This window comes from Vitis riparia, chromosome 1, assembly GCF_004353265.1.
Source record: "Vitis riparia cultivar Riparia Gloire de Montpellier isolate 1030 chromosome 1, EGFV_Vit.rip_1.0, whole genome shotgun sequence".
NCBI classification, from domain to species: domain Eukaryota; kingdom Viridiplantae; phylum Streptophyta; class Magnoliopsida; order Vitales; family Vitaceae; genus Vitis; species Vitis riparia.
Genome location: NC_048431.1, coordinates 18422081 through 18437004, shown reverse-complemented (window position 1 = coordinate 18437004; position 14924 = coordinate 18422081). Strand labels below are relative to the sequence as shown.

General features: G+C 35.9%; 2 protein-coding genes across 3 annotated transcripts; both read right to left on the bottom strand.

Annotated features, from left to right (window-relative positions):
* Positions 1-418: 418 nt before the first annotated feature.
* On the bottom strand, positions 419-7810 carry LOC117925820 (uracil-DNA glycosylase, mitochondrial). Of its 2 annotated transcripts, XR_004653059.1 has the most exons (8): positions 7507-7810; positions 7202-7425; positions 6271-6429; positions 4068-4098; positions 2828-2963; positions 2135-2218; positions 1019-1159; positions 419-712 (listed from the first exon to the last, which is right to left on the bottom strand). XR_004653059.1 is itself a non-coding variant. In XM_034844949.1 (7 exons), exons 1-7 carry the CDS (start codon positions 7784-7786, stop codon positions 1093-1095), a joined length of 981 nt encoding a protein of 326 aa, XP_034700840.1. In that variant the 5' UTR covers positions 7787-7810; the 3' UTR covers positions 841-1092. The 2 variants fall into 2 exon arrangements, 1 of the variants encoding a protein (XP_034700840.1); XM_034844949.1 differs by lacking the exon at positions 419-712 and having other exon boundaries at positions 841-1159.
* A 4391-nt stretch (positions 7811-12201) lies between these two features.
* On the bottom strand, positions 12202-12920 carry LOC117914784. The gene is made up of 3 exons (XM_034830292.1): positions 12826-12920; positions 12575-12697; positions 12202-12483 (listed from the first exon to the last, which is right to left on the bottom strand). Exons 1-3 carry the CDS (start codon positions 12877-12879, stop codon positions 12214-12216), a joined length of 447 nt encoding a protein of 148 aa, XP_034686183.1. The 5' UTR covers positions 12880-12920; the 3' UTR covers positions 12202-12213.
* Positions 12921-14924: the final 2004 nt, after the last annotated feature.

The following is a 14924-nucleotide window of genomic DNA, read 5'->3' as shown; positions in this document are numbered from 1 at the left end:
CTTTCCTTCTTACTTTCCTCTCAATTTTCTTGCCTTCACTTGATTGATTCTCGAAAAATTAAGGGAATATGTAAAGGAAAGACAATACAAAGAAAAAATAGGAAAAAAATAAAAAATAAATTAAAAATGAATAAATTATTTTTACTTACTACTTCAAACTTATTTTACTTATTTTAACTTATCCATATAAAAATTAAATATTTTAAAAATTGATAAGTTTCTAACTAATTTTAATTATATTTTATTTTCTTTTATATTTTTCATAGTATAACTAAATACATGAAAAACTATTTTTTTTTACATTTTTATTTTTATTTTTTGATAACCAAACTAACTTTAAAATATTTTCATGGAAAAAAATGCTTTTAGGTTAAGGGGAAAAAAATGGAAAGAAAGAAAATGGTTTCACACATTCCAATAATTGTAATTGGAACCTTTGAAGGAAAATGATGAATTCACGTGACTGAGACCAAGATACACGTCCTTCTCAACCGTCACGTCATCATATGATACAAAGAAATGAAACCAAACCAAGACACAATAACAGGAATGAGAATGAATGAGAGTCCATGAAATCTGAAGACGTGCACATAACATTTATCTGATTGATAGCAACTTTTCATAGCACCTTTTCGATAGTGATCAAACTATACCTTTCAGTATTGTAGTAGGAGGTTAATAACAAAAAGCCTCCACGCAGAAGCTTTCTAAACTGCACATTTGAGAAGGAAGCAAAAACCATCACACAATTTGAGTCAAAAAAGAACCCCAAAATGGCAAGTAATTTGGAAATCAGCCTGGCATCCAGTCACCAGATGCGGTAAGCCCAGGATCAAAAAATAAATAGTAAGAAAAGGCAGACATTGATATTAGTATCTTTCACTTAAAAATGAGCCTGGAGTAAGCAGACAAGATAACAAAACAGGTGGATAATTAGTATGCATTGTTAGTCAGCTTCAAACCATTCATAGCAACCCAAATATCACATACAAAAATAACCCTCACAACTTTGTCTTACCACAACCAAAAGTGCTTCACAGAGGGCTGCTTTGATTGCCCACCACCAACAAAATGACTTCCACAAAGCGGGACTCAAAGTTGCCAATCAATGGGGGGTACTTCCTTTTGCTCCAGAATCTTGTTTGTGCGAGAAAAATGCCTGTCCAGAAAATCATTTAGTTTCTTGCTCTTGCAAATAAAACAAGCTTTTGTTGTATTATATATCAACGAGGACTACAAATGGTATATTCATGCTTGGTGTTAGTAAACCAAACTTCATATTCACTAATGATGTAGAGGGTTTGGCATTCTACTGTGGACCGTATTTATTATATCTTCAATGATACCAAACAGGGTACCTAAATGGCATTTCAGTCCACATTTCCTACCATTTTTCATAATTGACATATTCTAGCTCCCTTGCTATTAATTTGCATTAAATTAAACCCTTTGACAATCACGAAAATTTGTGCATTTCTCATTTGACCTACCCGCTTCCCAGACACGTAAGCAAACCACACTGAAAAACAAGTTCACACATGTTGATGACTCGAACAATTGGAAAAGGTATTTGACTTGACAGCATCCACAACCTACTGCATCATCATCAGTGACATAAGAGTGTCCTCCATATAGAAAAATGAAGAGGCAGTCGGTTCTTTTCATTTGTAAACAGAATTTTCCTCTTTTCTCGGTATAGACCTCTAAACCAAGCTAAAAATTTTAGCCATAGAGTTTCCCCTTTTTTTTTTATCCTTTTTCTAAAAAGAGATTGATATAGATCCCCTAGCACTCATCTATATCAAACCGAAAAAATCATCAGGTCCAAAGAAAAGATATCCAAGCTTTCTAAACACACTCGAGGTGAGCAGAGTTGTTTGAACTAGAACATACAATAACAGTTAATTCAGATCAGCAGCAGTATTCTGGTGTGAGATTGACATTAAACCAGGATGTCAAGATGGACTTCCATTATTACCTACTCAACTGAATACTAAGTTATAACGGTGGAGGGAGAGAGAGATAGAACAATACAAGTAAGGTTAGCGGATTCCCATGATTTCCAAACTTGGTCTTCCCTTTGAGTGCATAAACAGTGCAAAATATGAATCATGTTCAGCGTAAGGTAAATTACCTGCATCCAAAGAAACCTCTGTTTGCAGATAAACCAGAAGGATGTGCAGCTTTGAGTATGTGGTGCTTCGTGTCATCAATCAACCTGTAAATCTTTGTTATAAGCATAAGTAACAAAAATATGAAATAATTATAAAAACTCCAAGAAACTTCAGCATTTAGCTGAGACAGAACCAAAAAGAAAATTATTCATAAACTTTAATGGTTATAGGTGATACATGAATCACTCAAGCAAGAAGCTTCATATGGGATGTCCTAAAAATGGCACAGAACCTCTAGTCAGAAAGAGATAAAATAAAAGAATCTTCAGGCATAAAGAGGTATCTGTCCGTGCAGATGGGTGAAGAAGAGAGAGAGATCATTTTTTTTTCTTTTTTTCTCTCTCTCTCTTTTTTTTTTTCCTTTTTTTATTGAGAATGACTAGGCACATGTCTGCTCAGAGAATTCAGATTTTAGGCAGGAACTAAGCTCACTACAGGAAGTATCTGGATTTCTCTTCCAGGGGGGAATGAGAGAACTTAGATTCTATGCAAAACAAAGCTTGCTACAGGGAGCACCTCGGTTTCTCTCGAGCAGAGAGAGAGAAAGCAAGAGAGAGAGAGAGAGAGATTTCTCCTTTTTGGGAGTGATTAGATGCATGTTTCGATCAGAAATTCAAATTCTATGCAAAAACCAAGCTTACTAAATGAAGTACCTGGATTTCTCTTGAGCAGAGTTTCCCCATAGAAGGAAAACAACTCCTCTTTGCTTTTGTGAGATTGTTCTAATGACAGAATCAGTAAATTGCTCCCATCCTTTCTTTGCATGAGAATTAGCTTGATGACTCCTAACTGAAGAGATAAAAATATATATATATAGGATTACAAGAAAAGAAAATTTAAAAGACAAAAAATAATATCACTACCCTAATCCAAAGCAAGAATAAATCTATTCAGAAAGACCTTCAACATGATATCACTGTTGAGGTCCAACTACAGAGGTTTTTTTTTTTTCACTACAACATAGAAATGAAAAAAAAAGGTATTATGCATTCACGATTTCCCATATATGATCCTAAAAAATCATGTTTTCAGCTTCCTACTGATGGAACATATGGTAAAGACAAGAAGCAAAAGCGGTTGCAAGTCTTGTGACAACAAATTGGAAGCCTACCCTTGATTTTAAAACTGTAAGAAGCACATATAGTGGTTCTTTTGTCCGTGAACAATGGTAACACTGCTAGTTTAGCCTATCTTATCTACTTCATCTTTTATTTCTTAGTTTAGAAGCTCATAATTCTTTTTCTTTGTGTTACAAGTCTCTTTGAGGCTATAAGCCTAAAAGTTTCAGCTGGATATGCATTGTCATTGTGGCCTAACTTTTAGGTTAGTTTAACATGGTACCAGCACCCTACTTTAAGGGTAAGGTTTCAGCGAGAGCCTTACCACTTGCTCATTCCACTATTTATTGAACCCATGAACAAACAAGGGGTGGAAGCATGTGAGGTGATAACCTTAAATGTTTCAGCTTAATTAACATTGTTGGTCCATTATAGTTTAAGCAATTCTTTTTCATCAGAAATAACTTAAGCTTTCAGGTTCAATTGGTTGTTTAACAAGTCCCATTCTGTTTGCAGGATAAGCAGCTTGATAAAAAGGACCCCATTAGGAAACTTTCTATTTGGAATGTTGGTGTGCTAAAAGGGCATCATTCATCTCTTATCATGCATTGCTTCAAATATCAATAACAATAAAACCATAGGAACAATCAGCTTTTTATAAAAACATTGCACCATTTCCAAACCATTGGGCAATTTACATTCTTTTTCTTTTTTCTTTTTTTTTTTTCTTTTTATGGGTTGAATTTACATTCTAAAATTATTCACAAGGAAAATTTAGAAAAAATCATTCATAGGATGCTAATGCAATTCATGATAGGTTGAATGAAACTCTTACCAGTAAGAACAGCATTGAGCAACAGAACACCCTACAAATAATAGTGATTGATGTCAGATGATATTTTTGGAAGATGCCAATGCTTCATGATTCTATGTAGGAAAGACACTATAAGATATTTTTAACCTGACACAAAAAATGCTAAAAAATTGCTTTAGCATATAAGATATGCATTGCAATTATACAATGTCTCACAAAGAAAGAGAGCGAGACAGAGAGAGAGAGAACAAAAGAGAATTGTAGATGCTTTATATTTAACACAGGATCCCACCACTTGAATAAGACTTTCCAAGGGCAGCCAAATAGACTAGTGCACACATCATGTGAATAACAGGATACAAGTATTGTCTTTACAATGCTTTCATACTTAATAGCATCTATTAACTTCCAGTTCAATGCCCTTTTGAGCCACATGATTCTTCATGGATTTGAACGCTTCTTTATCTTCAGAATTAAACCTCAAATTCAAATTTAAGCCATCATTGTAAAATGATGTTTGAGCAGCAGTAATGTGATAACAAGAAAAAGAAATTGGTGTTTAGTAGATGTAGCAAGTAATTAGGTCCTCAAATTAAAAGCTTTTAGCGTGTTTTAACAAGTAGATGCCATAGCATTACTATAGAATATTACCATAGGAATGCATAGTGAATCTCTATACCAGTAGTGTTCACACTGCTATAGCAATAAATTGTTAGGGTTTAATTTATAATTCTATTTTATTATGTTTCTACCTGCCCAGCAAGTATTTTTAGAGTCTACAGAAAAGGTCCATTATATTAAAACAAATGGAGTATTTGTATGGGAAAAAAAAAAAAAAGGTGTGATTTTCTTCTGAATCAAGAACCAAAGGACATGTATGGCATTTGGGCATCTAAACTGGGGAATGGCATTTCATTCTGAGAAATGAGATTATCGTATTTGATATAAAGACAGGACCAAATATTTTAATTTCTTGCAAATGAGATCCAGATAAGGAGGAAACACACTTCTCACATCCACATAGCCGTCAAACCTTTGTTGCCACTCATAGGGTAAAAAAAGGACAACTGTCTTCTTGCTGTTGACAAAGCAAACAAAATAGAGAGAGAAAGAGCTAGGGCTGCTATAATTGTGTGCACTTGTGTGCATGCAGGCACGCAGCACAGAGGCGCTACAAAAGGAGACCCATTTCAACAAGAAGCTTCAAAATTCAACCAGTATCAGCAATGAGACCCTGATTTGGCTTCATTTCTTCCTACATTTTGAGTTTTTGCCCTCATAGTTAAAAAAAATTGGGTTAGATATCCTCATTTATCAAAAAATATATTGACTTCGGATTTCTCTTAGGCTATGTTTGGCTCCTGGAAATTGCTATGAAAAGGGGAAAAAATAGTAAGGAAAATGATTTTCTTATACTTAAATATCATGGAAAAGGCTAAAGACAAGACTAGGGAAAATATTAAAGATTTTCGTCTCCATGTTCCTTGAGAAAAGGTAGGAAAAGTTTGAGGAAAGTGTATTCCTCATAATTTATTTTTTTAACTCAAATTTTCCAAGGATACTAAATGAGAGAAATTTTTACTTACCTTTTTCTTTCCTTCTCTTTTTCCTCTTTATTTTCTTTCCCTCAAACTTTCCAAGAACCAAATATATTCATAAGGAAGGACGAGAAAAACCTCGATGGAAAATGAGACAATTGTCACCAAAGTTGATTAAAAGTCAAGACACATGGATGTATTTTTTTCCTTTGGCCTTTTAGTTTTTCAGGTTGATTGCATGAGCTGTTGGATTGCTAGAGTGAAGTCGGTATTATGTTTCTAATCTATGTCCTAAATGTGTAACATAGAGTAGCTCAAACCACTTGGAAGCCCTCCATCTTACCATCTCTTGTGCAATTTGATTGCCTCTAACCATAGTTCAAGAACAACCCAGTACCACTACATCTTGTACATGTGCATCCCTCTTTTAAACCTTGAAATGGAAACTCATACTTTTTGACAGGATATGTTTTAAATTTTTCTGACTTTTATATCCGATTACTGATTAGCACAACATATTAAATCAACTTCCAAGAATAATTTTGGCTATATATATATAGATGATCATTAATTAGATAAAAACCAAAATAAATCAACAAGAAAAATGAAAAGAGACATGAAGCGATTGTTAAAAGATGGGGAGCAAGAAACACATTCAAAATCATTTTCTTCAGATATAATTTTACCTGTACAGCCCATTTCTCCAAATTCCCATGAGATGGAATTGAACAGCCTAAATCTTGCTGTAGTTCCTTAAATATATTTACCAGACTTGAAGGAACTTTCACCCCCTCTGGCACAGAAAATGAAAGGCCCATTGCTTGACCAGGGCCATGATATGGATCCTGAAAAACAAAATACCTGGGTCTAATTCTACATTTTCCTATAAGCAAATAATGACTGATAAAAGAAACCATAAAAAATTACAACAATAACAGATATGAAGTTAGATTGATTGCAAAACCAAGTTATGGTTTTAATTCCATCACCAAGCATATTTTTATAAAAGAAAAAGTTTAAATGAAAGGCTGGATGTTAAACAGATTGCTCAGATCATTCAATTAAGTTTCATGGGATTTCAAGAGAAGGCTGGGAAAGTAAACTATCAACGTTCAGTAAGTTAGAACCATTGGAGATACAAATGGATGATACTGGGAAAAAAACAGGAGACAAACTCCAAACCTTTTGCTAGAAAAGTTGACATGGAAGTAATGGTTTGGTTCAGAAATTTGAAAGCAGTGAAAAACAAAAGATCTTTTCTTGTGTGCAACAGTGTTGCGATAACGTAAAGCACGTGAAGTTCCTGATTAAATAAATGTAATTAATCTAACATTCATCCTTTATTCAGCATGGTTTCCAACATTCACATGCGTCAACAGATAATCCCATTCATGGCTACCAACTAAACTGCACATGAACACTTTATTGAGAAGTTTCAACAGACTAGTTGAACAAAGGAGCATTTGTGTAGGTGAAGAATCACACAATTTTAGTCACTACAGCTCATAATCCCTCATAAAAAAATCTATCAATAAGTTATATTCAATCACCAAAAGCTAAATCAGTCTAAAAAGTATGGGTTCACCTCATGTATCATTTCCACACAGACCATGTTACCTGTCCAATAATCACAGCCTTGACTCTGTCGAATGGCGTGGAGTTAAGAGCATTGAAGATCAAGTGCTGTGGAGGATAAATGGGCACGCCACTGCCGCACACCTCCCGTTCCAAAAATCTGCAGAGCGTCTTGGCATAGGGCTTCTGAAACTCCCCAGGAAGCGCATCCAACCACGTCTCTTCCACCAAGAGGTCCTCCAATTCCACAAAACCAACCCCTTCAGCTAATGCAATCCAACAACAACAACATCAGAACCATTCACATTGCAAATACCCAGCAAACAGAAACCCTAGAAATGGAGTACCTTTAGATTTGGAGACTTTCTGGGAGCAGATGGTGAGATTTCTCTTGGATTTTGCAAGGAATTTGTTGAATTCGATCCGGGATTTTTGGTGGGCGGTGAGGGTGGAGGAGGGAGAGGAAGGAGGGCTTTGGTGGGGGTCTTGGGATTGGGAATGGGAAAGAGAAGAAACAGGGAGGAGTAGGCTTTTGGGGGAGGAGGAGGAGGTGGTGGTGGTGGGGGTGGAGACTTTTAGGCGCTTGGAGGGTTGGAGATAATCCATTAGGGTTTTGGAGGCAGCCATTCTTGCACTATGCTTGTGGGGAGGAAAGGAAATTCCAACGGTTCATGGCGGGAAAGTGAGGATATGAGGTCAACGAACCCGCTCCATGCTGACGTGACATAAAATGATTGGTCATAGAAAAATGTCATAAATGTAATTTAATTTTGGATACAACCATGGTAATGTGCAATGTGTATTTTTTTAGTTTTATTTGTTTATACAAGTTAAATTTTATATGATCTTAATATTTATACTCTCACATCATATGTTACGATATTATCATCTCTATATCACGTATAATGTTCATGTATTTATGATTTAGGTTTTCCCTAGTGTTTTCAAAACTAAACCGACCATTAAACAAAAAAATATTACTAGATAACGGTTTATTGATGAAATTATTAATGATTCAATTATGATTCCACTATTATATCACATAATAAATATATAAAACATAGTGTTGATGTATTAGTGATCTAGGTTTTTTTTAAGAGTTTCGAAAAGTACCGATGATTGAATCAAAAAAGTTATTAGATCACGATTTATTGATGAGGTTATTAATGATTCAACTACGATTAAAATGTTATATCACATAATAAATAGGGGGAGTTGTGTTTCGGGAGGCCCATTTGAAGGTTATATGGGAATGAAACCCATAGAAAGTGGAATATGGGCTTTATGCACTAAATATTGTTTCAAAAAGTTATTCCAAAATAGCCCTTTTGTTTTCCTTGTCAGCAGCCACCACGGTTCCATGTAAGCAGCCACTGGTCTTCAAAATATTCCATGTAATAAGCACTCAAATCTGAACCGAGAAAAAGCCGATTAGAGGAAACATAACATGAGCTATGTGGATCTCCGTTCAGGGGGTTTCCACCTTCAAGGAGTAATCCTGTAATTTTTTCTCAGAAAAGGTGAAGAAGAAGACCATTTCTACTGGTACGAATTTCCACCTTCAAGGAGTAATCCTGTCTTCTTCTTCACCTTTTATGAGGAAAAATTAATAATAATGGTACCAGCAGAAAACCATTTAAATTCAACACTTCATCCCCAAATCAAACCAACAGAAAACCATTTAAATTCAACATTCCAGTGTATTTTTGGGAAAGTAGATAAAAAAAAGGCTCTCTTTTACATATGGGGTCGAAATTGATTTGATGATTTTGGTCAGCACTTCTCAATTATAGAACCATTCATCCAATGACCCACCTCAAGTTAAGGCTCAATAATAATATTTTAGAAGGTAATTTTGGGAAGTAGTCTCGTTTTTTAGGGACTGTACCTTAGGTACTACCTTAGTGGCCTTTAGGTACTACCTTAAGGGACCCTATGTACTACCTTAGCTAAAATTCAACTCAACCTCTCCCAAGCCTCGGGTCTTCATTTGTGACCCTTAGACCATGCCATTATATGCTTCTCTTGAGTCCTCAAGTGGTCCACCAATGGTTTTTTGCTACTGTTCCTTAGGTACTACCTTAATGGCCTTTAGGTACTACCTTAGTGGCCTTTAGGTACTACTTTAAGGGACCCTAGGTACTACCTTAGCTAAACTTCAACTCAACCTCTCCCAATCCTCGGGTCTTCCTTTGTCACCCTTAGACCATGTCATTATATGCTTCTCTTGAGTCCTCAAGTGGTCCACCAATGGTTTTTTGCTACTGTTCCTTAGGTACTACCTTAATGGCCTTTAGGTACTACCTTAGTGGCCTTCAGGTACTACCTTAAGGGCCCCTAGGTACTACCTTACCAAAACTTCAACTCAACCTCTCCCAAGCCTCAGGTCTTCATTTGTGACCCTTATACCATGCCATTATGTGGTTCTCATATGTGTTCAAGTGGTTCACCTTTGGTTTTTTGGGGCTGTAGCTTAGGTACTACCTTAAGAGCCCTTAGGTATTACCTTAATATCCCTTAGGTACTACCTTAAAGGTCCTTAGCTACTACCTTGTCTAATGTTTGGTTTTTTGTGACTGGTTTGTTGGTTCAAGTGGGTTTTCCCCATTTTATGGCATCTCTCTCGGTTTGGTACTTCTATCATGCTACATTGAACTTGCAATGTAAAAATTGATGATTCAGTGAAACCATCTACACATACCAGATATAAGATTCTTAGAGCCTGATTTGTGTTGTAATACCGATATCTATTCATATTTGCATCTACTTGGGGAATTTATTCTATCATATGGTATTATGTAAGACTTGGCTTTCTTGCTAAATTTTTTCATTAATTCTTTGTTCAGGGAAAATCAGCTAATCCTGTGACTAAAGTAGAGCTTGGAAGGGTTACTTGGACTTTTCTCCATACTCTTGCAGCTCAGGTCTATTTAAACTTGTTGCTTTGGAGGTTTGGATATGATTTTGACATTATCAATCGGTTGACTTCTACTTAGGTCTCAACTGTCAATTGTTATTTACTTCAAATCAATCTAATTTGGACAATCTTGATGCAAAACTAATCTAAGCAACTTAAAAGCAAAACCACTGTATTTGATAATCTCTGCCATAATAGTTTATCTGAGCTTGAATTTTACACACTATTTTTGAAGTATGTTAACAGCTTCATGTACTTTCATTTGCACACATAAAAGCAACAACCACATTTCAAACAAGTTAGGATAGAACACATACCATGAACACCCTCACCAGTGAGGGCATTGAGATAGGCTGCTAATGTGGAAACCAAGGTTTTTCCTTCCCCCATTTTCATCTCAGCAATGGACCCATCACCCTTAGCAGCTTCGCCAATGTATTGAGTTTGGTTGACATCTTCTTAAGTGATGCTTCCATCACTGCCCAGAATACACCTGGTGAAATTAAACAAAGATTCAATAATAGAATGACTTCTTGAGATGGTACATTGAACATCGTATATTCCAGAACTAAAATGATCTAGTTTCTGCTCAGAATGCTTGAAGTTAGTTTTCTATAAGCAAATTCTTCGCACAAGTAGACTATTTTTTAGATTTCAACAACTAATGGGGTCTTCAAACCTGTAATTGTAACAAGAAGTTTTCTAGATTGAAGTCTATGGATAGTCAGTCTCTCATTAAAAAAACCGAAGTAAAAAGTATAGCCTACCTTGATAATTCTATCAGCACAGCTAACAAAAAGCTTTCCTTGCCAGTATAACAGTGCAGTTACGGCGGAGTCGGAAGCAATAGATCCAACTGGCAATGCTTCTATTTGAATATCATCTCCTGATATCTCCTACAAATAAAGAGCCATGAGACTGATTCATTGAGCAAATGCAACAAACCTTTCATTCAAGGTTAGATTTAAATAAAAACCAAAAGTTGAAAGAGAAAACAGAATTGAAGGTTAAAAAGAACTTCAAAGTGTTAATATGTTTTACAGCATCCATCATTAATTATGCTTATAAGCCAAGCAAACACCATTTTGCAAATGTACCTGTACATTGACACTCTTGTCCCAACCTATTGTGAACAACCATTTCCCTTCCATGCCAACAGCAAAAACAACAACCATTATGGGCTTGTATGAATTTCATAAAGACATCATTCCTCCATATCTAGAAAAAAGTGAAGAAGAAAGCAAATGAATGATGAAACTATTTAGTAAACCCACAATAGGTTCTCTACATAAAGGCATTGGCAATTTGGTAGATACCAATCCTCTCTTGGCCAGTGACTTCATAATACTGCAACGGGGCGCACTGCAAATAAAGATCAAATTGTTTTTGGAACCATTTGGGATGCATCCATTTTTCTTTTACCCAGGGTATTGTGTTTAAGAGATATGATCATTTCAGAATGAGGATAATTGATTTTTCTGTTCTTTGTATTAATAATCTGGAGGCTACTCTATTTTACATGACTAAAGTGAGAGTTCAAAGCCCACATCAATCAAAACTGGATTATTTTATTTTCCATGGATGTACCAGATGCCCCATTGGAAGATTACCAATTCTAGTGTAGACTAAGTAGGGTTCAAGAATCAGAAACCTTTAAGTATCAGTCCTCATGAGCTGCAAGAAGCATATGGTGGTCAGCTTTTAGAGACAAAACTGAGATCACATTTCTAGGTGTGTCTTCCCCCAATACTGTCAAAGGACTATGATCATTAAGAGACCACAGCTTGATGGTTCCATCCCAACTCCCACTGTAAAGAACACCATCAGAAACTGCTAGCGCAAACACGACTGATTTATGACCATTCATAATGCATGATAAGGTGCAATCCTGTGGAAATGGAAAATATTAAAATGCAAATATGGATATGAAAAGAGAAAGGGTGACAAGAATTACCAAGGATGGCATGTACTTCTTTATAGCTACTAAGATGGCTGCATGCCCTACAACAAATACCTGGATCACAGAAAATGATAAAAGGATTTTAAAGTACCTCTCTTATAATTATTTTCACAGTTGATGCAAGCCTAGATAAATTGTCTTCTATGGCAATTATAATTCATTTTGTCTTATCAAAAGTCACAAACATGGATATGAAAAGAGAAAGCCAACTGCTACTTCAGCCAATGATGAAAGACCAAAAATTGGAGAATAAAGAGTTGATGAGTAGGTGATTACAGAGAGTAGCATTAGAATTGTAACTGGGATAAGTGAAGCAATATCAGCTAGTGTTTGTTTTAGCTTCTTTCTTTCCCTTTCTGTAACCCTGCGGCCATGCATTTGCTTTAGCAAAAGCTCCAGAGAAGCCATGATGTCTATGAAAAGCAGCTGAGTGCCCATCCATATATCCTTAAACACAGTTCAATTTGAAGCATTAACATCTGAACTTTGACATGGTTTTTTTTTACCAATCATCGAGTCAGATGATCATTGGACTTACAGAGCTTGTAGATATCAACTTCATGCTGGATTTCCTGAGTAAATTTTGATGCAGAGCCTTTGATTCAGCTGTCCTTCCTGCCTCCACCAAAGTTCTTGTCTCTGTCCCCACTTTGCAGCTAGCCTGCCAACAACAAATTATTGTAATTGTTCCCTAAAATTGTGTAGTGCAGTCACTTATTTACAAAGAATAATTTCAGAATGGTGTTTCACAGTTGTTGTTGGGTTCATCTATCCATTGAGGACTCATACCTTGCTCAGTTTATTCCCAGAGTGAGGTATTTTTTCTGGATTTCTCCTTGCCATTAAGTCAGTCACCTTCTATTGTGCATCCAAGGTTAGAGATGAACTTGTAGTGTCTTTGGTTCCAGTGGATTGTGTTTGGTGAAGGGCATTTCTTTCTGCAATCTTTTGTAGCTGACTGCTTGAGAAATCAGCATTATCATACCCTGATCTATCATAGGCAGCCCAGTAGTCTTCCAAACAACTAGTAAGCAGGCTCTGACTGAAAAAAAAATATAAAAAGTAAAATAAATCAACAATCATGGCAACTCCAAGAAAGAAAATTTAAAATTGAGATTATGCTTACTACCTTCGGAGCAAGAATGCCAACAAGTCTGCATTTAAGGGCTATTGAGTTGAACTACTGAAATGTGCAAACCCAGAGAAAACATCATAGCAAACCGTAAAAACAATATGTAAAATAATCTTTTTCTCTGCTTGGATGGCATGCTGTTTGGACCTCCTTCTCTCTTGATTGAATCCGAAAGGAAATGCAGCATAAAAATCAAGCCATCCAATTTCATCAGCTACTACCTGTAAAGGGAGTTTGAATATTAGAATATTTTCATATATTACCTTCCCTATTGTAAGTGTGTCAAAACTAACTGACCTCCATGAAAAGTTGATACATAGAGAGTGAAGAAAACTTGGGGTAAATGAAAAGGCTACCACACTCAAAGTAACTGAAATCAAAGCACTGAACCTACTGGAGTCTAAGGATAAAGTTGAGAAGTTTAAAAGGGTTATAGAAAAAAAAATGTAGAGTGATGTACCTGAGAAAGTCCTTAACTTGCTCATCAAGATCCTTTATTCCCATTCCAAACAAAAATAATCTTGTTTTTCTTCCCAGAAATGCAAAAATTCCTAGAGTAGCCAGACAATTACTCTCTTGAACCTGTCAACCATTAATAGAGAAAGGTAAGACCAGGGCTTAGAACATGAGAAATACTTCCCTTAGCATTCAAATATTCACAATTCCGAATGAGGGGTCAACATTTGGGATGATAACTATATGTTTGCTTCTGTAGAACTTGAACACTTAGCTTTGATGGAATCCTTCAGAACAAACTCTTATGGTTCAGTAAATTGAAATGAAATTATCTAGGGATTGTCCAAGAGTGTCCATGACAAAGGGCAGGAGGTTATTACATGAATCACTGAACTGACCTTGTCTTGAAAAGTCTGAAGGCCTGAAAATACACTTTCTCTGCGAATTGCTTTAGTGAGTTTTTTCTGAGCCAAACCAATCCAAAATTCTACATCTTCACTTTTCTAGCTAGGTAGAATCTTTGTACCAAAATTATACAGGAACTCCTGTTCAAAACCTACCTCAGTGGCTAAATGGTGCAATTTATCCACTGAAACAAGACTGTGTGACCAATTCATGAGCTCTATTAATGAGTCCTCAATAGACAGTATAAACAAGGGGCAGGAAATATGGCCAGAACCCAATTTTCCTACTGCCACACAGCAGTTTATAGCTAGAATAATCCCTGCAACACCACTAAAAATTATTGTGTTTTATACTATTTTCCCAATTCAAGGTACTAGATGAAAAAATAAACTTGTAAAAGCAGTGGGAATTTGTCCAAGATTCAACAATGTTATACTAAAAACTGAGAATTCTGTGAGCTAACCTTCCAGCATATTCCATAGACCACTTCTTCAACAATGGAATGAAAAATCCCGCTATACGTGGCAGTTCCACCATTCTAAACCATTCAACCAATTCTGGGTGCCTTGTCTTCAGTTGGCTTTCTATGTTCTGCTCGACCGAGTTTATTACTGGGGACAAACTGAATGAAATGAAGGAACAAATTTTTAGTCCTAGCATACAAGGTTGCAATCACCGTTTGCCTTTGAAGTGAGGAAAGACATCAAAACTGAGCCACAAGTGATGGAATATCAAAGAAAACTTCAAAAAGATGTTTCTAGGCATAGCATGTGCAAGTTTAACTAGTTAACCAACTACTACTTCCAGGACTAAAGCAAATCCATTAACATTAGACTTCTAAAAGACGATTTTAGAAATGTCAAGAGAAGCATATAATAGGCTCACAGTGGGATGG